Raw genomic sequence first — 27,109 nt, forward strand, 5'->3', positions numbered from 1 at the left:
CAATACATCCAATTTTAGCTTCTCCCTCTCAAACTGCCGGGTGATTTCTATCATGTCATGATCACTGCCTCATCAGGGTTCCTCTACCTTCAGGTTCCTCTACCTTCAGCTCCCTCATCAAATCTGGTTCATTGCACAACACCAAACCCACAATTGCCTTTTCCCTAGTGGGCTCGACCACAAGATGCTCTAAAAAGCCATCTCATAGGCATTCTACAAATTCCTTCTCTTGGGATCCAGTACCAACCTTATTTTCCCAATCTACCTGCATATTGAAATCTCCCGTGTCCACTGTAACTTTGCCCTTTTTACATGGCTTTTCTATCTCCTGTTGAAATTTGTACCCACATCCTGGCTACTGTTCGGTAAGTTAAGTCACACGGCCCACAGTGTTGGAGGTCACATATTGGCATAGGTAGACAATTGATTAATAGGCGGGGAGGCATCAGAGATTTTGGACAGGAAACATTACTCGAATTATGAAGATCATCAACAGATTGAATAGCTTCTGATGGTATTTGCTTCTTTATTTGAAAAAGAATTTACAATTTTGTTAAAACAGCAGAAAGCCAAATATCATTCTTGTAACATTGTCATTTCTTGCGTTATATCCCACTAACCTTTAGGGAGAGCTTTACTTACACAGTGTTTCATTGTGAATGTGACACCAACAATAAAAACCTGATAAGAAAACTAAAACCTCCATTTCAAATCTGCAGAGGGATGCATTAAACACTTTAGGAAGGTTTAAGAGCTTTGGTCTGATATTTCCAATGCAACAGCTTTTCACAGTGATTTACTGTATCATGTCATGTGGTATAGTTCCCAACCCCTCACCCACCTGATTCCCAGACTGAGGTAGAGAGCCCAATTTACATGAGCCCACTCACTGACATGTTCCCAGACAACTGTCCAAATGAAAGAATAAATCTTCTCGAAGCCTGGATTGCTGGCAGCAGAGATCAGCTCTCACTGCCAAATGCCTTTGCTCTCATTGATGCAGCAATGGGCCGATGGAAAATCACCAGTTTGACGATTGCCAATTGACTCCACCAGTCCCATCACCTTTTGACTGCAGTCGTGGAACATGACGGATGAGACATCCTGCTCCTATTTGCTAACCCACTGATAACATGGGAGCAAAAGTAAACTACGGGAATAGAGGCTTTCATTACACAATATTACCTGTCATTTGAGAAATAATCCCATCCTATTAAATACATCAATACAGCTTGACGTGTAAAAAAACTGCTGATGCTTTTAAACTAAAATAAAAACAGAAACTGATAGAAATCCTAAGCAGGTTAGGCAGCATCTCTGAGAGAGAAACAGAGTTAATGCTTCAGGTCAATAAAAGGATCTGAAATATTAACTCTGTTTTTCTCTCCCCACTGATGCTGTCTGGCCTCTCGAGTATTTCAGCTACTTTTATTTCTGAACTTTTCAGTTCTAACTGAGAAAAACGTCCCACTGGCCTATCTGGAAAATAGTTTTCCACCAGTAAGATTCCATGTTAGCAATAAACATTGACCATGCAGTATCTATATTTTACATTTATTTAAGGTATTTTTTATTATGCATTTTTATACTCTGGACATTGCTGACAAGGTCAGCATTTAATGCTCATTTCTAATTGCCTTTGAGAAGATGGTGGCAAGTGGCCTTTTTGAACAGTTGCAGTCCTTCTGGTAAAGAACTCTCACGACAATGTGACGTTTTATATTTCAAAGTCAGCATAGTGTGTTACTGGAAGAAATCTTCGGTTAGTGATGTTTCCATGCATCAGCTGCCCTGCCCTTGTTGGTAATAGAGGTCATAGGTTTTGGGGTGCTGTCGGAGTAGCCATTGCACAGAATTACAATTTGTTTTGCAGATGGTGTACAAGGTAGCCATTGTGCCCCAATACTTGGGTAGCTTAGATGTTTAGTGTGATGAATGAGGTACCAATCATGTGGGTTGCATTGTCCTGAATGGTGTCTTGGGGCATCAGTAGGTGAGTCATTCACTGCAGGATATCCAGCATCTGACCTGCGCCTGCAGCCATTGTATGCTACTGGTCCAGTTGACTTTCTTTCTGATAACCCCCGACATGTTGATGGTTGGGAGCTTAAAACGGTAATCTCATTGAATCTCAAGGTCGGTGATTAGACTCTCATATGTTAGAAATGGCAGGTGCTTACAACTTGTCTGCTGCAAATGTTACCTGCTTCTCATCGGCCCATGCCTGAATGTTCTTTGGGTCTTGCTGAAGGCAGATATGGACTGCTTTACTTCCTGTGGTGTCGTAAATGGAATTGAACATTGTGCTACTTACGAAAAGCTGCAGATGCCGGAAATCTGAAATATAAGCAGAAAATGCTGGAAAATCTCAGCAGGTCAGGCAACATCTGTACAATGAGAAACAGTAAACATTTCAGGTCCAGGACCCTCATCAGAACTTCCTTCCCTCTTTCCTGGTTTTGATGAAGTCCCAGACCTGTTTCTCTTAACTGTTTCTCTTTGCACAGATACTGCCTGACTTACTAAATGTTTCAAGCATTTTCTGTTTTTATTCCCACATCTGATCTAATGAAGGAAGGAAGGTCACTGATGAAATAGCTGAAGTTGGTTGGGCTGAGGACCCTGCCATTTGGGCTGGGATGATTAACCTCCAACAATCACAAACAAGATAAGACTTCAACCACTGGGGTATTTTCCCCTTAATGCCCACTGACTTCAGTTTCCCCAGGGCTCCTGGATGCCACACTCAGTCAAATGCTGCCTCGATATTTTAGGCAGTCACTCACATGTCATTTTTGGAATTAAATCCTTTGGACCAAGGCCTCTGGAGGTGGGTAGCCCCAAGTAAAACCAAAACTGGGTATCGATGACACAAGAGAGACTGCAGATGCTGGAAATCTGGAGCAATGCACACAAATAATGTTGGAGGAACTCAGCAGGTCACGCAGCATCCATAGATGGAAATGAACAGTCGACGTTTCAGGCCAAGACCCTTCATCAGGACTGGAAACAAAGAGGGCAGAAGCCAGAAAGCCTGGCATCAAACTGGGTATTGATGAGCAAGTTATTGCAAAGTAAGATCACTTTGATAGCCCTGTCATCAACACCTCTTCTCACTTTATTGATGATTGAGAGTGCATTGTTGGTGTGGTAATTAGCCAGCCTGCATTTAGCTTGCTCTTTTCGTAAAATTGCAAGACACGACACATAACTGTTCATAAGACATAACTGAGCAATTTTACACATTGTTAAGTAGACACCAGTGTTGCAACTGTACCACGTCAGCTTGCCTAGATAGAGTTCTGGAGCACGTCTTCAGTCCTACTGCTGGGCTGTGAAAGAATGTAGCCGGTGGCTTTCAAAATAACTCAGACTGACCAACCCCAGTGGAATACACTGGTCTGTGGATGGCTAGAAGTAAAAAAAAGCAGGAGTAAAATCACAGGTGATTTGGGTAAAACACCAAAGGCATAGACAATTATGTGAAAGAAAAAGAGAATTGTGTCAAAGATATAATTAAGTAAAACTTGAAATAGCATGTCATTGATACTAATATCTTTTAATAATATTAATATCTGATTTTGTTGAACACTAACAAAAGCTGAGAAAACACCCTGAAGTAAAACCAAATATAGAAACTGAAAAACTCAAGCTCTATTTGAGAAGAAATATTGCAAGTTTACAGCACAGAAGTCGGCCATTCAGCAGAACCAGTCTTTGGCACAAGACTGGTTCTTTCCTCCCTCTCGTCATCTCAGCCATTCAACATGCCGAAGTGTTGACTAACATTAAATTGCTTTCAATTTCAAATGTATTTTTCTCTGGGGAAAGCTGCACATGGTTCTCACTACTTAACTTTGATCATCATTAAAAAAAAGCTAACAAGCCTTTAATGAGACTTCTCTGCATTAGCCCCTCCCCACAACACTGACCTCAGCCAACCTCCAACTTTTGTTATTTATTTTCCAGCATTTTACCCATGAGAAACAATGCAAAATGTTCACACAATCCAACATTTCTCATAATTGCTCACTGTTTCTTTTTTTTTGATGGATTTTCATTCACAGAGAAAGTAAACTGCCTTGTCCATGAAGAGGGAAAGTTCAGGCACTTTTGACCGTGGAACTAATTAGGCAGACATTTGCACAAATAAACTGCTGGCAGACTCAGAGAGAATGATCTTGTTCCACCCTGCAACATTCCACTACAGCCAGTTTCAATTTATAAATAAGCTACTTCAACTGAAATAGTGTTATTTATCTTACAAAATCAATCTGCTTATCACTACGACATGGCAAAATTGAATCGCAATTGTGCCCTTGTAAATCAGGAAGCAGTTCATGTTCAGTGAACTGCTCTCCAAACTTGCATCCTAAATGGTCCAACCTTGCTCAAGTCCTTGAAAAGTTATACGGTAGAGTTGTTCTCTTAAACATTTTGGGAGCTAAATCTGCAGGTGGCATCAAAGGAATAAATACCAGCATTTCATTATTTCTTCAAGCGCTGAGGTGTAATTACTGTGCCAAAGAGAGCTTACAAGTTAAAGGTATTCAGCTGGAGGAAAAGATGGCAGACATTCCACTGTTTGGGTCAGCAGATGTTTTGAACACCTCCAATGAATCCCGTGTAGTCACTGAAGATTTGCTCGACATGTTTCGACACCAGTTTAGTGAGAGGAGAATGCAACTGGCACCGAACAATTTGGGAAAATCTAAACACAGTCTGCTCTAACTATTTTAGCTCGGATGAAGAATGAATTATTAGTTTCATTTCAGTGCTAGATTAGCCAATTCAAAGAAGGTGCTCTCTCCTAATTTGGTGAAGAACAGATGGCAGCAGACAAACTCATTCGAGGATATCATCTAGGTTAGTCTTTAATAGTTAGGCAGCCAGAACTAATGGATCTCCACAAAGTGACTTTATCAGGTCCAAATTTCCTCAACAGCATGCCGCAATCATGAAACCTTTTCCCCCCTTTAACAGCCACATCATTCACAATGAAACACATTGTCGGAACACCAGCAAACATAGCCACTCTATTTGACACTTTTTATTCATCCAGCATAATTTTGGTACACATTCAGTTTGATTTCACATTGACTGTAATCTTAGAATAATAGTCATACAGTATGGAAACAGTCCTTTTGGCCCACTGTACCCATGCTCACCACCTCATTTCAAAGCACTCGACCCTTCTTTGCAACAGCATTTCAAGTGATCCTCTGGCACAACCCTACCCATCATCGAGGACATCTTCAAGAGGTGGTGTCTCAAGAAGACGGCATCCATCACTAAGGACCCTTACCATCTGGGACATGCCCTCTTCTCATTATTATCATCAGGGAGGAGGTACAGGAGCCTGAAGACCCACACTCAATGTTTCAGGAACAGCTTCTTCCCCTCCACCATCGGATTTCTGAACGGTCCATGAACCCATGAACACCACCTCATTATTCCTTATTTTTGAACTATTTATTTATTTTTGTAATTTATAGATTTTTATGTCTTTGCACTGTACTGCCGCTGCAAGACAACAAATTTCACATCATATTTCAGTGATAATAAATCTGATTCTGAATCTGATTCTAAACCGTGTGAGTAGTACCTCCCTCCATCACTGACTCAGGCAGTGAACACAGTTGTAAATTTTAACCACCTTCTGAGATAAAAATCTCCTCCTCAAATCACTTCTAAATCTCTCATCTCTTCTGTTAAACCTTTACCCTCTGATGACAGTCACCTCAGCTTAGGGGAAAAGTTTGTCTCTATCGACCCCATCTATTTCCCTCATAACTTTGTATTCCTCAATTGGGTCACCCCTCAGCCTTCTCCACTCCAAAGAAAACAAACCCAGCCTATCCAGTCTCATCATAAACACTCCATCCCAGGCAACATCCTGGTGAATCTTCTCTACCCTCTCTCCAGTGCAATCACATCCTTCCTGTCATGTGACAAACAGAACTTCACACAGTACTACACTGTGGACTATCTAATATTTTACATAGTTGTACCACAACCTCCCGACTCCTATAATTCTATGCCTCAGCTAATGAAGGCAATTATCCCATATGCTTTCTCAACCACCTCATTTCCCAGCAATGCTGCCTTTAGGGATCATTGAACATGTATAATTGAGGTCCCACTGTTCCTCAGTACTTCCCAGCATCCTTTGTGTACATCCTTGCCTTATTAACAGTAACACCTCATATTTCCCAGGGTTAAAATCCACCTGCCATTTCTCTGCCCATCTTACTGACTGATAAGTATCATCCTGTAGCCAAAGATTACCCTTTTCACTATCCACAACACCACCAATCTTTGTCACCTGTGGACTTACTTCATCATACTTCTTCCATTCATACCCAGATTGTAAATGTGTACATCAAACAGCGATGGTCCCGGCTCTGATCCCTACAGTGCACCACTGGTTGCAGGCAGCCAATTACAAAAAAACAACCTTCAGCCATCACACCCTGCGTCCTGTTACCAAGCCAATTTCTGACCCAAGGTGCCAACTTGCCTTGGAACCCTTGGGCTCATACCCATTTGGGACCTTGCCAAAAGCTTTACTAAGTCCATATAGACTACATCAACCACACGATTTTCAAAGACCCATTTAATCACTTCCTTGAAAAATTCTATCAAGTTAGTCAGACAGGTCCTCCCCTACGAAAGCCAGGCAGATTATTTCTGATCAATCCCTGCCTCCAAGAGCAGATTAATCCTATTCTTCAAAATTTTTCTAATAATTTCTTTGCCACTGATGTCAGATTCACTGGTTTTGTAATTACCCGGCTTATCACTGCTGCCCTCATCTATTCATCATTTGAGAGACAAGAAACATTTTCGTGAGAAAGGCAAGGTATTTTGTCACAAACCAGCAACAAAAGAAACACACTGAGCATGATTCAGTGTTAAAAACTATTTTATTAATCACTACTTATGATAATACGTAAAATAAAAGTAAAAAAAAATGTTAGTATGTTAGAATTCAAGAATGTTAAACCTCGAACGTTAACCCCAAAACTAAACTCTTCGTGTGTGTGTGACAAAGTCCAAAACTCCCAGTTCCTGAATGGTTCTTAAAGTTCAGTTCCGCAAGCCATAAGGTGAAACATGAGCAAGGGCTTCTTCAACAACCACCGTTGTCTGAAGATAAGATGTATATGTAGAAAAACATAGAGAGAGTACATACGAAATCCAAATGTTCCACGATGGAACCCAAACGACACTTCAGTGTTTACTCGGTAGTGACTTCCTCACCCCGAAAAGCATCCGAACCGTGGTCGTCCACACACAAATACCTGTTTCCTTCTACAGGTCAGCAACAAAGTGAACTCCACCGGATTACTTCCAACTTCCATACATGGATTTCAGTGGTAAACACAGTTATTGTTTCTCATCCATCGATAGAGAAAAACAAGCAGGCTGGTGTCTCTCTCCCTTCTCTCTCTCTCTTCTTCTTCTTCTTCTTCTTCAACGTCATTACGTCCTTTATCTTCTATTGACGTAAGCACGCCCCACACACACATACACACACACTCTCTATCTTAAAGGGACTTTCACTGAGTCCGTAACACCTCCCACCTAAAAAAAAAATTTTCCCAAGAAAATTTTAACCGCGCATACAGTTAGTAATGTTAATAATTATCATGCTACACAACTACAGACTATCAGATTAGTACAGATACATGTTTCCCATTTAACATCGGGAAAGACAATCAGCAATCACATTATCTTTGCCTTTAATGTGGGTTATCATGAGATCAAACTCTTGCAAAATTAAACTCCAGTTTAACAGCCTTCTGTTCTTGTTTTTGACTCGGCTCAGAAACACCAGTGGGTTATGATCTGTATATACAGTCAATGGTTTCTGAGCGGTGCAAACATATACACTGAAATGTTGCAAGGCTAAAACAAGCGACAGTAATTCTTTCTCTATGGTGGAATAATTCTTTTGATGCTCATTAAATTTCTTTGAAAAGTAAGCTACAGGATGGTCAATATCATCAAGGTCACCCTTCTGCAACAACACAGCTCCTGCAGCTTCATCACTGGCATCTACTGCTAATGAAAATGGCTTTTCAAAGTCAGGTGTTCTGAGCACAGGATGGTAGCATAAAATGGCTTTCAGCTTCTCAAATGCTTCTTGACAAGAATCTGTCCAAACAAACTTTACTCCCTTCTTCTGAAGATTAGTTAGGGGAAGAGCAATATCAGCAAAATTTTTACAAAATTTTCGATAATATCCAACCATTCCCAAAAATCTTCTAACAGTCCTCGTACCTGTGGGAATAGGGAACTCAGATATTGCTTGAACTTTTGCCTGAACAGGAGCTTGCTTGCCTTGACCTACAACATAACCAAGATACGTCACAGTGGCATGGCCAAATTCACTTTTAGCCAAGTTAACTGTAAGGTTAGCCTTGGAAAGTCTTTCAAACAACCTTTCTAACGCAGAGATGTGATCCTCCCATGTATCATTCCCAGTCACTAAGTCGTCAATGTAGGCATCTGTATGTTTTAACCCATGAATCACTGAATTAATCATTCTTTGAAATGTTGCCGGAGCATTTTTCATTCCAAATGGCAAAACATTGTATTCATACAATCCAGAAGGGGTTACAAAGGCTGAAATTTCCCTTCCTCTTTCTGTTAATGGAACACACCAGTACCCTTTTAATAGGTCAATCTTTGTAAGAAATTTTGCCTTTCCCACTCTGTCTATGCAATCATCCACCCTAGGAATAGGGTAAGCATCTGACTTCGTTACAGCATTCACTTTCCTGTAATCTGTGCAAAATCTAACAGTTCCATCAGGTTTAGGTACAATAACACAGGGCGAACTCCAATTTGAAGTAGAATGTCTAATAATATCATTTTCCAACATGTATTTTATTTCCTGATCAACAAGTTTACTTTTTTCCACATTCATTCGATATGGGTGTTGTTTGATTGGTTTTGCATCCCCAACATCAACATCATGGGTAATTATCGATGTTCTGTTTGGAACATCTGGGAACAGATTTTTAAATTTTAAAATTAATTCTCTCATCTGTTGTTTTTGTGAAACTTGTAAATGGTCCAACTTCGTTTTAAGGTTCTCCATGATATTTTGGTTTTTTAGTTTCGATGGAACAATATTTGGTCTAAATTGGCCTTCCTCAACATCAACATCAGGCATTCTAGAAACAACCTTTACACCATCCACCAAGGCCACCACTGAATCCCTCTCATAATAAGGTTTTAGCATGTTTACGTGACAGAGTTGTGTTTTCTTGCGTCTATCTGGTGTTTTGATTATATATGTTAGATCAGTCACTCGAGATTCAATAACATAGGGTCCAGAAAAACGAGCTTGTAAGGGATTATTTTGGCTAGGGAAAAATACCAACACCTTTTGCCCCACTGCGAATGTCCTAGGCCGAGCACGTCTATCAAAATATGTCTTCATTCTTATCTGGCTTGTTTTCAGATTCTCTCTCGCTAGCTGGCAGACTCTCTCCAACCGAGTTTTAAATTTTTGGACATAGTCCAACAGACTCAAGTGAACTTCCTCATTAACTCATTGCTCTCTTAACAACTCCAAAGGTCCTCTCACCCTATGTCCAAACACAAGCTCAAACGGACTAAATCCTATTGACTCCTGGATCGATTCTCTAACGGCAAACAAAAGTAAATGGATACCTTCGTCCCAATCCTTGGTGTTTTCAAAGCAATAAGTCTTCAGCATATTTTTGAGAGTAGAATGAAATCTCTCCAGAGCTCCTTGAGATTCTGGGTGATATGCAGATGATACAATCTGCTTTGCTCCCAGCTCATAGACTATTTGTTGAAAAATTTTTGACATAAAATTACTACCTTGATCAGATTGGATTTCTTTTGGCAAACCAAACAAGGTAAAAAATTTTACAAGAGCCTTTGACACCGTCTTGGCCTTAATATTTCTAAGGGGTATTGCCTCTGGAAATCTAGAAGTGGCACACATGATGGTTAACAAATACTGATTTCCAGTCTTAGACTTTGGTAAGGGGCCAACACAGTCCACAATCACCTTCGAAAAGGGTTCACCAAAAGCAGGAATTGGTTTCAAAGGAGCCACAGGGGGTTTTTGATTTGGTTTACCTACCATCTGACATGTGTGGCAGGTTCGACAAAACATCACCACATCTTTTCTCAAACCAGGCCAATAGAATTGTTTCAAGATCTTCCCTACAGTTTTATTCACACCAAAATGACCACCCAAAGGCATACTATGGGCCAGGTTTAAAATCTCATCCCTATAAACTTTTGGAACAACAACCTGATGAATAACTTCCCATTCCTCAGTAACAGGAACATGAGGAGGTCTCCATTTCCTCATTAACACTCCATTTTTGACATAGTATCCAGTTGGCACCTTTTCAATCTCCTCACATGAGAGAGCTTTTTCTTTCAATTCTGTCAACTCAGGGTCCTTTGTCTGTTCCACCATAAAATCCTTCCTTGACAAAGACAAATCTTTAAATTTAGGCTCACTGTAAGGATGTTGATCTTCCAGTGAAGACAGAAAAGTCTCAGATAAGGCATCAAAATTTTCTTCCTGTTTAGGACTGTCACAAGGAACCACATCAGACTGCACCGGACTGTCTGTCTTGGCTAATTCTTTAGCTCTAGCTCGAGTCACCGCACATGATGGGTAAACATCTGGATCATCCTCAGACTCATCAATCCTTGGTTTGGTTGTTAACCGTACCACAGGATCACTTTCTCCATTTGCAAGGTCATTTCCCAATAACAAAGAAACTCCTTCCACTGGCAAACTAGGTCTTATCCCTATCTCGACTGGTCCTTCTACGAACTTTGACTTTAAAATCACCCTGTGAAAAGGGACAGACATGGTCTCACCTGTAACGCCTCGTACTAGATTTACTTCACCAGTGTCACTTTCTTCACCAAAATTTAAAACACTGTCCAGCAAGAGAGATTGACTAGCCCCAGTATCTCTAAGAATTTTCACTGGCACCTGGGGTGACTCATCATTCAGTGAAACAAAACCCTCTGATACATACGAACGGAATTCTTTTCTCACCTCCTCCAACTTTTCCGCTTTTCTCTCTTGCAAGGACTGGTCTTTAACAGCATCTCCTAAACCTTTTTGATTTTTAATTGCCTGAAAGCAAGCATTGGGCCCAGCTTCCTTCTTTTTCTTCAAAAGGGCACAATTAGATATCACGTGGCCAGGTTTCCTACAGTAATAACAAGTACGCTCAACAGGTTTCTCCAGCCCTGGCTTCTTTTCATCCTTTCCTTTTTGATTACCTCCCAATTTAATCTCCGGTTTACCTGGATTGTCTTTGTAACTCTTTTGAAAGGTTTTAGGTTGTCCCCATTTGGATTTATGGGTTAAAGCATAATCATCTGCCAACCTAGCAGTTTCTTGTAAAGTTTCCACTGCCTTTTCATTTAAATATGTTGTTAATTCAGCTGGAACACATCTTTTAAAGTCTTCCACTAGTATCAATTCTGTCAATTTATCATAATCCCCATCTACATTTTTAGCCAGGCACCATCGTTCAAAACATATTCTCTTTCCATTGGCAAATTCCATATAAGTCTGATCTGCAGATTTCCTCAAGTCTCTGAATTTTTGTCTATAAGCCTCAGGGACCAATTCATAGGCCTTCAAAATAGCTTGTTTTACCTTGGTATAATCAGCTGCATCCTCAACAGACAAAGCAGAATAAGCTTTTTGAGCTTTACCTTTAATCACACTCTGTACCATAAGAGCCCATCCTTTCCTTGGCCAGTTTGAACTCACAGCAACCTTTTCAAAATGTTGGAAATACTGATCAACCTGATCTTCTTCAAACGGAGGGACTAATCGAACCTCCCTGCTGGCTGAAAAACCATCATCAGAATCAGATTCCGAACTCCTACGCTTCATTTGTAACTCATGCTGCCTCTGTTTTTCCTTCTCCTCACTATCCAGCTCCATCCTCTTCAATTCCATCTGCTTCATTGCTAGATCAGCCTCTATCTTCATCTGAGTTAGCTTTTGTTCAGCCTCTAATTTCTTTTCCTCTTGTTCGGCCTCTAATTTCTTTTGTTCTCGTTCAGCCTCTATCTTTAACTGGGTTTGTTCTCGTTCAGCCTCTATCTTTAACTGGGTTTGCTCTCGTTCAGCCTCTAATCTCTTTTGTTCTCGTTCAGCTTCTAATTTATTTTGCTCTCGTTCAGCCTCTATCTTTGCCAGCTGCACCTGTGCCTCAGAAATTGCTATTTCACTGCCAGGAAACTGTTTTAACACTTCCTTCTCAAACACTTTCTTTTCCACATAATGGCCAGCTATCAGTCTCTGAATATCTGCCTTTCTCATAGACTGCTTTACTTCTGTAAGGTTTAGCCTTGTAGCAATCTTTATCAAATCATCCTTTTTCGCCACCTCCAATCCCTTTTGGGTTGGTGACTCCAAAAATGCCTTAATATCCATTGCTGCTGGTTTCCACACACACAAGCCAATTAAAAAGAATTTATCAGACCTCCCTCAAAAATCTTTGGATTGAATCTCGAACAAATCTCGTCAATCTGGGGTACAATCCCAGACGACACTCGTTAACCTTGGGAACTATCCCGGACGAGCCCCCAATTTTGTCACAAACCAGCAACAAAAGAAACACACTGAGCATGATTCAGTGTTAAAAACTATTTTATTAATCACTACTTATGATAATACGTAAAATAAAAGTAAAAAAAATGTTAGTATGTTAGAATTCAAGAATGTTAAACCTCGAACGTTAACCCCAAAACTAAACTCTTCGTGTGTGTGTGACAAAGTCCAAAACTCCCAGTTCCTGAATGGTTCTTAAAGTTCAGTTCCGCAAGCCATAAGGTGAAACATGAGCAAGGGCTTCTTCAACAACCACCGTTGTCTGAAGATAAGATGTATATGTAGAAAAACATAGAGAGAGTACATACGAAATCCAAATGTTCCACGATGGAACCCAAACGACACTTCAGTGTTTACTCGGTAGTGACTTCCTCACCCCGAAAAGCATCCGAACCGTGGTCGTCCACACACAAATACCTGTTTCCTTCTACAGGTCAGCAACAAAGTGAACTCCACCGGATTACTTCCAACTTCCATACATGGATTTCAGTGGTAAACACAGTTATTGTTTCTCATCCATCGATAGAGAAAAACAAGCAGGCTGGTGTCTCTCTCCCTTCTCTCTCTCTCTTCTTCTTCTTCTTCTTCTTCAACGTCATTACGTCCTTTATCTTCTATTGACGTAAGCACGCCCCACACACACATACACACACACTCTCTATCTTAAAGGGACTTTCACTGAGTCCGTAACAATTTTTTTTCACAATTAATTCACAGATGTTGTGCTTTCAGCGAGCAATGTTAATCAACCATTACTTCCCTTGTAAAGATAACATTGGATCACTGCCGTCTCATGCCCTGGTGTCCTGCGGCTGAGCTCTTCTTCAGTTTATCAAGTGGCACTGATTGCAACGTGTGTTCAGAATGTGCAAATGTTAGCCATGTGCCTTTTAAAGATCAGAGGAAGGAGCCTCTGGCAATGTGTTCATTGTTGCAACTGAATCTTGATTTGCATTTCCATTGTGTAAAACATGTCAATACTTCTTCATCACATTTGTATTCAATCAATTCAAGGCTGTTCATGTGCCGTGTGGATGGTCCAGTCCAGGTACTTATTCCATTGGGACTGAGATTCTCACCCTCTAATAACCACAACTACCTTCCCACCTTCCTTCATGCTTCAGCCAGTGAAGGGCAGACATCTCCCCGAGTCCCACTGACCTCAGGTTACTAACAATTCTTGATTCCACTCTTGGTCAAATGCTGACTTGCTAATGGCAGTCATGAGTTCATCTTCGGAATTCAACTGCCCTTTTTTGTCCACCTATCACTGCTCTGCTTCTCCCTCCTATATATTGGGCTTCCCCTTTTCCTATCTTCAGTCCTGAAGAAGGGTCCTGACCCAAAATGTTTACCGCCTGCTTTTCTCCACGGATGCTGCCTGGCCTGCTGAGTTTCAACTAGAGAAACAAAGGACTGCAGATGCTGGAATCGAGATGAAAATCACTATGATGCTGGAGAAATCATAGTGTTTTTCATCTAGATTCCAGCATCTGTAGTCCTTTGTTTCTCTAGTTTCTTCAGAATTCAACTCTTTTGTCCATAATTGGACAAATTAGTTAAATTAGTTAATGAGATCTGGAGCTGTTTTGGTTTGTGGAAACAACTCGAGAGTAAATGCAGTTGATACCACTGTCAACAGCACCTTCCAACACTTTGCTGATGAATGCAAGTAGGCTGCTGGGAAGGTATTAGTCCACATTGAATTTTCCCCACCTTGTCCAGACTGGATTTACTTGGATCATTTTCCATATCATGGGTAAATGTTATGGACGAGCTTGGGTAGAGGCATGGCTAATTCTGATGCACAAGTTCTCAGCGTTTCATCTGGTGTACTGAGATTTTTCATGGAGAGTAGATCAAACAGGTTGGAGACTGGCTTCTGTCATAATATAGCTTCGTACAATTGAGGGAACTTCTTTCCAGATCCTTGAGGGTATTCAACCAAGTGAGACACCCATAACACTCTCACCATCAACAAGTTTCTACATGCAGTTATAATGGCCTCAAAGGATACTTTGCCTCGACCTAGTTATAAAAAGCATTCCTTTTGGCCATTTCCAGAGAAAAGGAAAATCATTAAGTCTTCAAACTGTGCAACAAGGATAATTTCTTTGATTTCCGTGGACAATTGGAGGAATTTCTGTTGTCCATGATTGAAATATGTGGGATTTAAACCACAAGACTACACTGCAAGAACTCATCAGCCCTTACAGTGTGATTACAGCTGTGAAGGAACATGGCACCTTTCATTCAACACCACCTTTATATATCCAACAGTCAGGAACAGTGACACCTGAAGCAATAAGCAGAATTACAAACAGTAAGACTGAGTTATTGACATTTTTTGAAACTTGATATGATTTGGGTAAGTTAAAGCATTATGTTATAATATGACATTATATCATACAGAGATGATGCCATATGTAAATGAAAGAAGTATTTGCATTGCATGAAGTTAGTGTGAAGCTTATACAGACACAATTGGCATGTCAGAATTAAAGAAGGAAAAATCCACAAAATCTTAATATTTTTAACATGTATAAAAGTTACTTTAATCTGCCATTTCATTTCCTTTTTACAATCAAAATCCTGGATTTGGCTGATGATTTGGTGATTGGCATTAGGAGACAAGCAGATGTCGAGTGCAAATGGAAATAAATTTAAAGCAGTTAAGATGCTAGATGTGCAGGAAAGTAATAAAATGGAAATGCAAATATCGAAGTAACAGGGTTCAGAAATAGCAATACACCACTGCTCTACCATCAGGTCACATCTTCACTTGTTAAACCCAAGCTATTTTTCAACATTTTGTTTCTCTAGAACATAAGCCTCTGCATCAAACTCAGTAAAAGTCAGTTCGTATTGCAGAGATCCGCAATTTCCTTTCTCCCCACCTTACCCAAGTTGCCCACATAGTTGTATTTGCTTTCACCTCCAGGTGTTTTCAGTGTGACACCTTTCTATTCTGTGGGCGTATATGCATCGGTTCAAATTCACCTCTCTTTGCATCATTAACTCAGAATAAATTCTTGCTGACACAAAAAAAATCTTTCAGATGAACAATGCTTTTTCCTTTGTGATAACATTTTTTCAAACCAAGACAATTTTTCTTGTAAAATTATAACGCTAAAGCACATGTCAGTAAATTATTTGCTGCAACCTTCCATCTACTTTGAAACATGAGTGTGCTGGTCTACTTATTAGTTAGCAGGAGTTGGTTGGTACTGTGGCTCCCTGGATGGCAAGTCCAGTGCCTGACTGAACTGTTAGCGTCCAGTCGAATGGACATGACCTGACAAACGGAGGAGAGCGTCAAACCTTTCAACTCCAACACCATTCCACAGATCACTCGTGAAATGTGGAAGAAAACTCACAGAACAAAGTTACCTTCCCATCCTTTCAATGTCAGCAACAATCAATGTTTGGCATCTTGGTATTTCAGCTGCCAAAGTACCTGGCTTAACCCTATCAATGGTTCGTTCCAAAACTCTAATATCTCATTTGGGACTGAGGGTCGCAAACAATAAGGAAAGATGTTGCTGATGTTGTTAATATTTCAAATGTTTCACAAGGCTTTCTCCTTCCTGCTTCTATTGCTCTTTTGAATTGAAAGCTGCAAAGGCAATTCATAGATAAAAAAACATATAACAGTAGTTGATGAGGTAATAGTTTGTATCCATCTATTCTTCTGTATAGTCTGCATCTGATAATAGTTGTTTAGGAGAAAGAAAACAAATGTACTTTTTGCTGTACCCACCTATAGAAATCATTTTTAAATTATTGGTGATTTTAGAAAGCTCTTTGCCTTCCTTCTTCACTAAAATACGGTCCTTCTATTTAACTTGCAGTTCCTATAACTTCAACATTACAAACAGAAAATGCTGGAAACATTCAGTAATCAGACTACATCTGTAGAAAGAGAAATATTTAATGTTTCAGGTCTGGATTCTTCATCAGAGCCCCGTTCTCAGAATCAGAATCAGGTTTATTATCACTGCCATATGTTGTGAAGTTTGTTGTTTTATGGCAGCAGTACAGTGCAGGACATAAAGACACAAAAATTACTACAAGTTACAAAAATAAATAGTGCAAAAGAGGAATAACGAGGTAGTGCTCATAGGTTCAGAAATCTGATGGCGGAGGGGAAGAAGCTGCTCCTGAAATGTTGAGTGTGGGTCTTCAGGCTCCTGTACCCCCTCTCTGCTGGTAGTAACGTGAAGAGGGCATGTCCTGGATGGTAAGGGTCCTGGATGATGGATTCCACCTTCTTGACACACCACCTCTTGAAGACGTCCTTGATGGCAGGGAGGGTAGTGCCTGTGATGGAGCTGGCTGAGTCTACAACCCTCTGCAGCCTCCTGTGATCCTGAACATAGGAGCCTCCATACCAGGCGGTGATGCAACCAGTCAGAATGCTCTCCACTGTACATCTGTAGAAATTTGCAAGAGTCTTTGGTAACATACCAAATCTCCTCAAACGCCTAATGAAGTAGAGCCAATGACATGCCTTCTTTATGATTGCATCAATGTGTTAGGCCCAGGATAGATCCTCTGAGATGTTGACGCCCATGAATTTGAAGCTGCTCACCCTTTCCACCGTTGACCCCTCAATGAAGACTGATGTGTGTTTTCCCAACTTCTCCTTCCTGAAGTCCACAATCAGTTCCTTGGTCTCGCTGACGTTGAGTGCAAGGTTGTTGTTGCAACACCACTCAACCAAACGATCTATCTCACTCCTGTACGCCTCCTCATCGCCATCTGAGATTCTCCCAACAACAGTGGTATCATTGGCAAATTTATAGATGGCGTTTGAGCTGAGCCTAGCCACACAATCATGACTGTAGAGAGAGTATAGCAGTAGGCTAAGCACGCATCCTTGAGGTGCGCCTGTGATTGTCAGCAAGGAGGAGATGTTACTACTGATCCGCACTGGCTGTGTTCTTTCGATAAGGAAGTCGAGGATCCAGTTGCAGAGGGAGGTACAGAGGCCCAAGTTTTGAAGCTTGTTGATTAGTACTGAGGGGGATGATGGTGTAGAATGCCGAGCTGTAATCAATAAACAACAGACTGACGTATGTTTTGCTTTTTGTCTTGGTGCTCCAAAGCAGAGTGGAGAGCCAGTGAGATTGCATCCACTGTAGACCTACTGAAGTGGTAGGCAAATTGCAGCGGCTCCAGGTCCTTGCTCAGGCAGGAGTTAATTCTAGCCATGATCAACCTCTCAAAGCACTTCATCACAATAGATGTGAGTGCTACCAGGAGATAGTCGTTGAGGCAGCTCACCCTGCTCTTCTTGGGTAACGGTATGATTGATGCCCTTTTGAAGCATATGGGGACCTCGAACTGCAGCAGTGAGAGGTTAAAGATGTCCTTGAACACTCCAGCCAGTAGGTCGGCACAGGTTTTCAGTACCTGGCCAGGTATACCATCGGGGCCTGACACCTTGCGAGGGACCACTCTCTTAAAGGATGTTCTGATGTCATCCTCCGAGACAGAGGTCACAGGGTTGCCAGATGCTGTGGCGATTCACACAGGTGTAGTGTTATTCTCCCTTTCGAAGTGTGCATAAAAGGTGTTGAGCTCATCAGGGAGTGAAGCATCACTGCCACTTATGCTGTTAGGTTTTGCCTTATTGGAAGTAATGGCAAACAAACCCTGCCACAGCTGCGTGGGTCCGATTGGGTTTCTAACTTCTGTTACGGACTCAGTGAAAGTCCCTTTAAGATAGAGAGTGTGTGTGTATGTGTGTGTGGGGCGTGCTTACGTCAATAGAAGATAAAGGATGTAATGACGTGGTTGAAGAAGCAGAAGAAGAAGAGGAAAGAGGGAGAGAGAGAGAGAGAAGGGAGAGACACCAGCCTGCTAGTTTTCTCTATCGATGGATGAGAAACTATAACTGTGTCTGCCACTGAAATCCACGTATGGAAGTTGGAAGTAATCCGGTGGAGTTCACTTTGTTGCTGACCTGTAGAAGGAAACAGGTATTTGTGTGTGGACGACCACGATTCGGATGCTTTTCGGGGTGAGGAAGTCACTACCGAGTAAACACTGAAGTGTCGCTGGGGTTCCATCGTGGAACATTTGGATTTCGTATTTACTCTCTCTATGTTCTCTACATCTACGTCTTATCTTCAGACAACGGTGGTTGTTGAAGAAGCCCTTGCTCATGTTTCACCTTATGGCTTGCGGAACTGAACTTTAAGAACCATTCCTGAACTTGGAGTTTGGGACTTTGCCACACACACACACACGAAGAGTTTAGTTTTGGGGTTAACGTTCAAGGTTTAACATTTTTGAATTCTAACATACTAACATTTTTACTTTTATTTTACGTATGGTCATAAGTAGTGATTAATAAAATAGTTTTTAACACTGAATCATGCTCAGTGTGTTTCTTTTGTTGCTGGTTCGTGACACTTCATACGGAATTGCCTTTTTGCTCTTACGATGGCCTTCCGTAGGTCGCACCTGGACTTCTTGTAGAGTTCTGGATCGCCAGTCTTGAACATCACAGATCTAGCCCTCAGCAGACTGTGGATCTCCTGGTTCATCCAGGGCTTCTGGTTTGGGAAAACTCTATATGTTCTTGAAGGCACACACCACTCATCCACGCAGGTTTTGATGAAGTCATGACAACCGGGGCATATTCATTCAGATCCAAAGATGAATCCCTGAATATGGTCCAGTCCACTGATTCAAAGCAGTCCTGTAAACAATCCTCTGCCTCCCTCGACCATACCTTCGCAGTCCTCACCTCTGGTGCTGTGGTCTTCAGTGTCTGCCTATATATTGGGAGTAGAAGCACAGCCAGGTGATTGGACTTGCCAAAGTGCGGGCACAGTAAGCATTCTTGACGGTGGTGTAACAGGATCAAGTGTGTTGGCTCCTCTGGTTCTGCAGGTGACACGTTGTTGGTCAGAGACTTCCTCAAGCCGGCCTGGTTGAAGTCCCCCACGATGATCAGGAAGGCATCAGGGTGCGCTGTCTCGTGACTGTTGATCACAGTGCTCAGCTCCTCCAGTGCCAGCTTGATGTTTGCCAGGGGTGGAATGTACACCTCTCCCAGGATGATGGCGGAGAACTCCCTTGGCTGATAAAACGGACGACACTTGACCGCCAGATATTCCAGGTCGGGGGATCAGGACTGAGACAGAACTGCCACGTCTGTGCACCACGTTGAGTTACTCATGAAGCAAACGCCGGTGCCTCTGCCTTTACCTGATGCCACTGTCCGGTCCACGCGATGGATGCTGAAGCCCTCGGGCTGCAGTGCCGTGTCCGGAGCGCTGGGAGTGAGAAATGTCTTTGTGAAGCAGAGAACACAACAATCCCTGATGTCCCTCTGGTACTGCAGTCTTGCTCTGAGGTCTTCTATTTTATTTTCCAGAGACTGTACATTAGCCAGGAGGATGGGTGGGGGGGGGGGGGGGGGGTGGTGCCTTAGGACCCTGTATTTCAGTTTCAGCTGCCACCCTGCCCTACAGTCATGCTTCCTGAAACAATGGACATGTTCCCTGAGCTTCCAGCTGTGCACTGACTCCCTGGATGGTCTGGAGTCCCGAGTCTGTCAGTTCTTAAGATCACCAGTTTTTTTAAATGACTTGAAACAACAATGCTTACTGCAGTCTCTGTGGCTGCAGATTTCAGCTGGAGCAGTTGTAAACAGGAGTATTTTATAATTCCCTTGGGAGATGCTCACAAAAAGTTGCCCCTCTCTGGCACCATCTTACTTTCTGATGAAGGTCTAGACCTGAAACATTAATTTTTTTCTCTTTCCACAGACGCGGGCTGACCTATTGAGTATTTCCAGTATTTTCTGTTTTTATTTTGTACTTTCGTGACAGGTTCAGTGAATAGGTTCAGAGATTTAGAAGGCCATGTACAACTGTACCAACATGACACTATCAGTGCAATCTACAAACCAAATGCATTTGTTATATGCATCAGGTGTCAAAGTATAAGGATTGTCATTTTCCAGCACTCAACACCACACCAGCATATCCTTCATCGAGTTATTTATTATTGTAAACAATAACGCTCTCCTGCTTAATGTCAACTCTGTAAACAGCTTATTCAATTTGACTTGCAATATTCATTTTGGTTCCAATAGTAACATCCTTCATCTCCAGATGACTCAATTGATCAAGGTGCATTTAATTCTGAAGGAGCCACAATGGAATTCAATACTTCTTACCTGGGATATTGTGTATGGTGATGGCAAGAATAAGTAAAATAATGCGCTTCCAACTGCTTTGTTGTTGCTCTGGAGTAGACCTTGATTGACTGAATGCCATCAAACCCTCGGAGTAGTCAGAGTGCTGTGTTCTTTTTCTCTGATGGACTTCTCCATTGTCTGCACTCTCTGAAAGGAGAAATTATAATCAATAAAAAAGATGAAATTTTTTTGTGGGATTTCTTTTCTTTACATCATCTTAAATCATTTGACATTCTAAGTTACAGCAATCATTTCCAGGATTTGAAAAACATTATAACCTTCAGCTTGCAAACATTTACCAGAAAAAAGCCACATGTGGTCAGGCATTTTATTCTTACATCTGTTCTGTTAGAGGCAAAGGTTCCTCATAAATTACTTCTGGCAACTCCTGACACAAATGCCTCACTGTAGCAATTTCAAAAGAACACATTTTATTACCTCAGAATCCCCCAAAGCACTTTACAGCAAAATGGAGGACTTTTTCAAGAGCAAAAGCTGTGCTAATGGAGGAACTGTAACTAAGAATAAAATTTAAGGTGGGCTCCCATTATGGAAACAATTAAAAAGAAGCTCTTGCTTTTCAAAGGAAATAATGCATTTCCAAATAAGGTCACTTAAATGTCATCAAATTCATAGGATGTCACTAAGTGGATTTGCATGTGTAGCTGCATTAGGTAGAACCCAAACTCATTCATTGTGGCCATTCAATGTTCAAGCCAACCCACTCAAAAAGCAAAACACTGTAGATGCTGGAAACCTGAAATGAAAACAGAAAATACTGGGAATACTCAGCAGGTTAGGCAGGTTTGGTGGACAGAGAAAAGGAGTTGATGTTTCAGGTGAATGACATTTCCATTCTGATGAAAGGATTAACTCCGTTTTACCTCTCCATAGAGGCTGACCTGGCTGAGGTTTACGGGGACAGGCCTTGCTGACCCCTGGAACTCTAATACCTCCATTCTGGTTCCCACCACTGTATCAATGGACAATGAAATCCGAGCCCATGAAGGTTCCATTAATGGGGTTTTGGTCAACTCTTCTATGTATTTAAATGGGCTGGATTGCTCATTGGATTTGGCACATGAAGTTTTTCCACAATAAACAAAAAGATTACTTGAATAGAAATAAGCTAACAAGAGGCAAACAATGCAATTTCAGAGGGTCCTGTTGGGCCAATTTCTTTGATTTTTCTTTATAGAGAAGTAACATTGCACCAGGACTCTGAAGGTTCCTTTAATGTATAATGTAAATAGTGTTTTAATGCAGAAAAACAGTAAAACAGGTGTGAGCATGGGGAATGTGCGCAGGTGTGCAGTGAGGACAAAGAGGTTTAAGGAGGGAACTTAGTTAACTAAGCCTGCCTGTAAGGTCAGGCAGTTGAAGTTTAGCAGCCAACGATGTTGTGATTAAAATAGAGGCCAAAGCAGATATGGGCTTCAAGCTGACCACTGATGAAATTCAACACAAAAGGCTGGTGCACAGATTTTGGCAATGGCGGAAAATGGGCAAGGAATCAGCTAAAAGAAAATGAACAGAGAGTACTAGTTCAGGTGAGGATGTGCATTTTATAAGTGCTCTAAGAGTCCAGTAGTGAACCTCTGCTGAATCTGACCATGATTTTAGATAGATTCTGCAACATTATGTTTCAGAATTTTCCTGTTCTCTCGTTCTCATTCTCTCTCCCTCCCTCTCTCTCCTCTCTCCCCCACTATGGAATTCCAGTCTGAAAATGGTGGGAGAAGTGATCACAGCTCTGCTGAAATTCCAGGCCACCATGATTCTGTATTCTGTTTTCTTTTTACTACCTCAGTGTAATCACTTATGGCATGATCTGTCTGGATGATAGGCAAAACAAAAGCTTTTCACTGTATCTCAGTACAATAAACCAGTTCACGAGTAATTAATATTCTGCCAGTAGGAATTGTTAATTATTTGAGTTGTCAGAAATGTGGCAGATAAAATTCAATAAAGGATTCAGTGATACACTTTTTAGAAAAAAAATGGGCCTTTCTCTATAAACTTATTGACTTAATGAACAAAGAGGTCTCATTGCTTGTGCAGGAATTTTCTCACAGAGAATGAATTTGAAGGCTAGAGAAGGAGTTATGAAGTCTAGGTTATTGGGGGTATTTAAAGAAGCAGATACATTTTTGACAGATCTGGGAAATGGTGGCTATGTAGAACTGACAGAAAGGAGGAGATGAGGCCTGGGGCAGATCAGCCATGGTCAGAATGAATGGCAGGACAGGCTTGAGGGACAGGTGGTCTACTCCTGATTCTGTTTCCCTACGTGAGAGATTGGGACGAATAGTAGATTCAACTCAGACTTTGTTAAGCCACAGAAGAGCAGCAGTTAATAAAGTCAACACGGTGTTAAGCTACACTTCCAAATCAATGCAACATTGATCCATGGAAGTTACACTGAGGCAGAAAAGTGTTCCATTTGTGCAACATCATCAATACCATGTTCCCTTCTGGTCAATGAAGTACAAGAGAAACAATAAGATTCTGGAAACTATAAAGTCAATGGCCCTGACTCCCTCAAATTAGAGGACTGAGTTACAAGGGATGGTCAGAAAAAACAACTGCCGCAAAAGGAAGCAGGTGAGGGGTTGGGGGTTGGTCATATTGATATCAGCAGGATACGGTTGGTAGATAGGTAAGGTTATCCAGGCCACTATTTTCAGTTTAATCATGAACACCAGGTTGAAAGACAACACTGGGAAGGGGAAATTTTGCACTATAATCAGGAATCATCTGCTCACGCAGAGATATCAGTGTTAGTCGCTTGGACAGTTCAAAAAGGAATTGTTCAAGTTGTTATCCCAAAGTAAAAAAAATCTCCCTCAATTACCTCCTTGAATATGACCATGGCAGTGATATGCAAGGTCAGGTTATCTGTTTGTGGGGTATGCTAATTGCAGCCGCAACATGGATTACTAATTTTCATCAAGACTAGTGTGGGATCTTTAACATCTATCAAAATCATTAAACACTAATTTAATGTCTCTCCGTTCAAGGTCAAGGTTAAGTTTATTGTCATATGCACAAGTACATGTATGCACAGGTGCAATGTAAAACTTACAGCAGCATCACAGGCACAACATTCACAAGAAAAACATGAATTAAACATAAATTATATAAAGTTATACAAGAAAGAACACAATTAAAACAAAAAATCCAAAGTCCGTTGTAGTGCAAAGTGGCCATAGCGTTGCAATACAGAGGTTAGCTCAAAAACCAACCTGCACAACAAGAAGAATCACATTGATGGCAACTCTCTCAACACAGTACTGGAGTGTCAGTGCAGATTTTGCATTGCAGCTCTGGAGTGGAAGTGAACCCTCGGTCTTGTGATTCCAAGGAGCAATGTTACTAAGAGTCCGGCTACAAACCTGCTCTCTGCCTGTCTGATGTGAAGAAAGACAGCGACTCGAGGTCACACATAAGATGGTTCTGTGTCCTGAGCATAGCAAATCCCAACACTTGACAATCATACCCAGGACCACAACCTTCCTTGGCCCTCAGTCAATCTCCTATCATGATTTAAAGTCCTGAGTTCCACACATCTGAAGGGCGTCCAATCTTTTGAAGGCCTTTTTAGCAGAGCTTTTCTTATTCAGACAGAAAAGCAAAGTAGCTTTGGCAATAATTCACTTTGATATATTTAAGTACTTTTATGAATAAATATTTCTGAAAGATACTGGTTAGGCCACATCTGGACTGCTGCACTTAATTCTGGTCACCCCAATATGGGAAGGATGTGGAGACTTTAGAGAGGTTGCAGAAGAGGTTTACCAAATGCTGCATGGATTAGAAGGCATGTGCTTTTAAGGAAACGTTGGACAAACTAGGACCGTTTTCTCTGGGAGCAGTGGAGGAAGAGAGGAGACCTGATAGAAGTCTATAACACTATGAGAGTCATAGATAGAGCAGTCAGCCGGTATCTTTCTCCCAGGGTCGAAATGCCTAATACTAGAGGGCATGCATTTAAGGTGAGAGGGGGTAAGTTCAAAGGAGATGTGCAGGGCAAGTTTTTTTTTACAGAGAGAGTGGTGGATGCTTGGAACGCGCTGCCAGGGGTGGTGTAGAAGGCAGATGTGATGGAGGCATTTAAGAGGTTCTTAGAAAGGGACATGAAGATGCAGAGAAATGAGGGATATGGACCACTTAAGATAACATAAGACAAGATATCTTTATTAGTCACAGGTACATCGAAAACACAGTGAAATGCACCTTTTGCACAGAATGTTCTGGGGACAGCCCGCAAGTGTCGCCACGCTTCCAGCGCCAACATAGCATGCCCACAGCCCCTAACCTGTACGTCTTCGGAATGTGGGAGGAAACTGGAGCACCCGGAGGAAACCCACGTAGACATACGGGGAGAGCATACAAACTCTTTACAGACTGTGGCCGGAATTGAACCTGGGTCACTGGTGCTGCAAGTACGTTACGCTAACCGCTATACCACCATGCACAACGTACAGGCATTAGGTGTCATTAGCTTAATTAGTTCAGCACAACATCATGGGCCAAAGGGCCTGTCCTATCCTGTGCTGTTCTGTATTCTATAGGCCCATCATAACTATTTTGCCAGCCGAATGCTTTTTATAGAAATTACATATTTTCACAAAACTAGTGGCAAGTATTCTATAATTTTTCACTGGGGATGAAGGAATTTGTTGTAGCAATGAACACTTCTATCGAGTGAATAACACCTGACAACTGAATGGAATGAAACGCAATTTTCAGTTGGTCATTCAGTTAACAGGATTTGAATGTACAAACTGGGAAAACCAAATGTGCTACAGTTCTGATGGACCAAGATACTTAGCAGTTCTCTCAAGCGTTAACCTCATACACATTACAGTCAATATCACATTTTGTATCTAGTGCAGTGCTAAGTAATCACACCTATAATTCACCAGGTTGCCTGTGCAGCAGTTTCATTACTGCTGTCTTCACTGAATTTCAGAAAATCAGGAGTCACTTTTGCAGCTCTCCTTGTCTGCAGCAGTGCCACTGATCTAAATTTAAAACTACTGTCCTCAGAAGAAGTAAGGAACACAGCAAGATCAATCTACTTTTAAAGAAGAGCTGAGAAAAGCAGACTGATAGAAATTTAATCAGACTAGATACAGCAGAGACTGGGCAAAAAGCTCAGGAACAAATTGCCTCCTGAGAACACAAAACAAGACCAGTGGCAGTGACCTGATTTTTGTACGGTCATGACCTGCATCCAAAAAACATTAAACTCTTGTTCAATAATGTTGAGCACAATATGTCAAACCATCAAGAATGTCAACAACTCTAAATCCCTTTTCTCTCAAAACCAGAATAACAAAAGTTCAGCCAACACTCAAATTAGTTCCGCTTAGTTCCACCTTAAGGCAGTGGTCTTTATCAAGTGTCCAATTTATACCGAACTCAAGCCATTTTTTTAAAATGCAATTCTTTTAAATGGCATTGTTCCTCAATATTAAAGTCAAGATGCCTTGAAATACATTACAAATAAAAAATGGAACAAACTACATTACCTGTGTATAACTTTCATCAGGTTGCCACCAGCACTTTGCAGCTGACAAAATTGTTTTACAGTCAGAGTTTTACAGAAAAGAACAGGTCTTAACTGGCACAAAGCAATAAAGTGAACAATCAGTAAACTGCATTGGCAGAGTGGATTGAGGAATGTGCTAGCTTAAGAAATTTGTTCCTCAAATGGAATAATAAAATATTTAACATCCACACAACAAATAAAGACAGGAAAATGTCTCACTTAAATTGGCACTTGCGATATTGCACAGGATGTCAGCATAGGCTGAGGTTTCTGCAGATGCTTCAGATTTAGCACGCCTCTTTCCAATTTACAAGCAACTTGCTTAAAAAAATACCTGGAAATGGCTATTACACAGAACAGGTTCATCTGTAACCAGCTTCTATTTAAATAGTTTTCACCATCACACAACAATTCAAAGCATTTCAGAGAAGTAGAAGCAAATACCAAATGTTGATGGTACATGAATTTGGAGAGGTGACCAAAGTCACAGGCACGTGTCTTGAGGAAGCTTATGAAAGGGAGAGAAGTGACAAGGTGGAGGAGTTTATTGTGTGCACAAAATGGTTGATGCCTGTGTGACCTGAGTTAAAAGCAAGCTCAGTAACTAAAGAATAGAAGTGTCGACTGGCATGTGTAACTGAAGGAGGAGGTAGATAGGGATGGGTAAGGTTGCAGAGGTAGGGTT

General features: G+C 41.3%; 1 protein-coding gene across 2 annotated transcripts in view; it reads right to left on the reverse strand.

Annotated features, from left to right (window-relative positions):
- Nucleotides 1–27,109, reverse strand: part of LOC127579776 (zinc transporter ZIP11-like) — a 601,467-nt gene that overhangs the window by 289,448 nt on the left and 284,910 nt on the right. For both annotated transcript variants that reach the window (XM_052032691.1, XM_052032690.1), the window contains exon 5: nt 20,847–21,014. In XM_052032691.1, coding sequence (XP_051888651.1) covers nt 20,847–21,014 — 168 coding nt within the window. The remainder of the gene's footprint in view (nt 1–20,846; nt 21,015–27,109) is intronic.

Source organism: Pristis pectinata, chromosome 18, assembly GCF_009764475.1.
Source record: "Pristis pectinata isolate sPriPec2 chromosome 18, sPriPec2.1.pri, whole genome shotgun sequence".
Taxonomy (NCBI): domain Eukaryota; kingdom Metazoa; phylum Chordata; class Chondrichthyes; order Rhinopristiformes; family Pristidae; genus Pristis; species Pristis pectinata.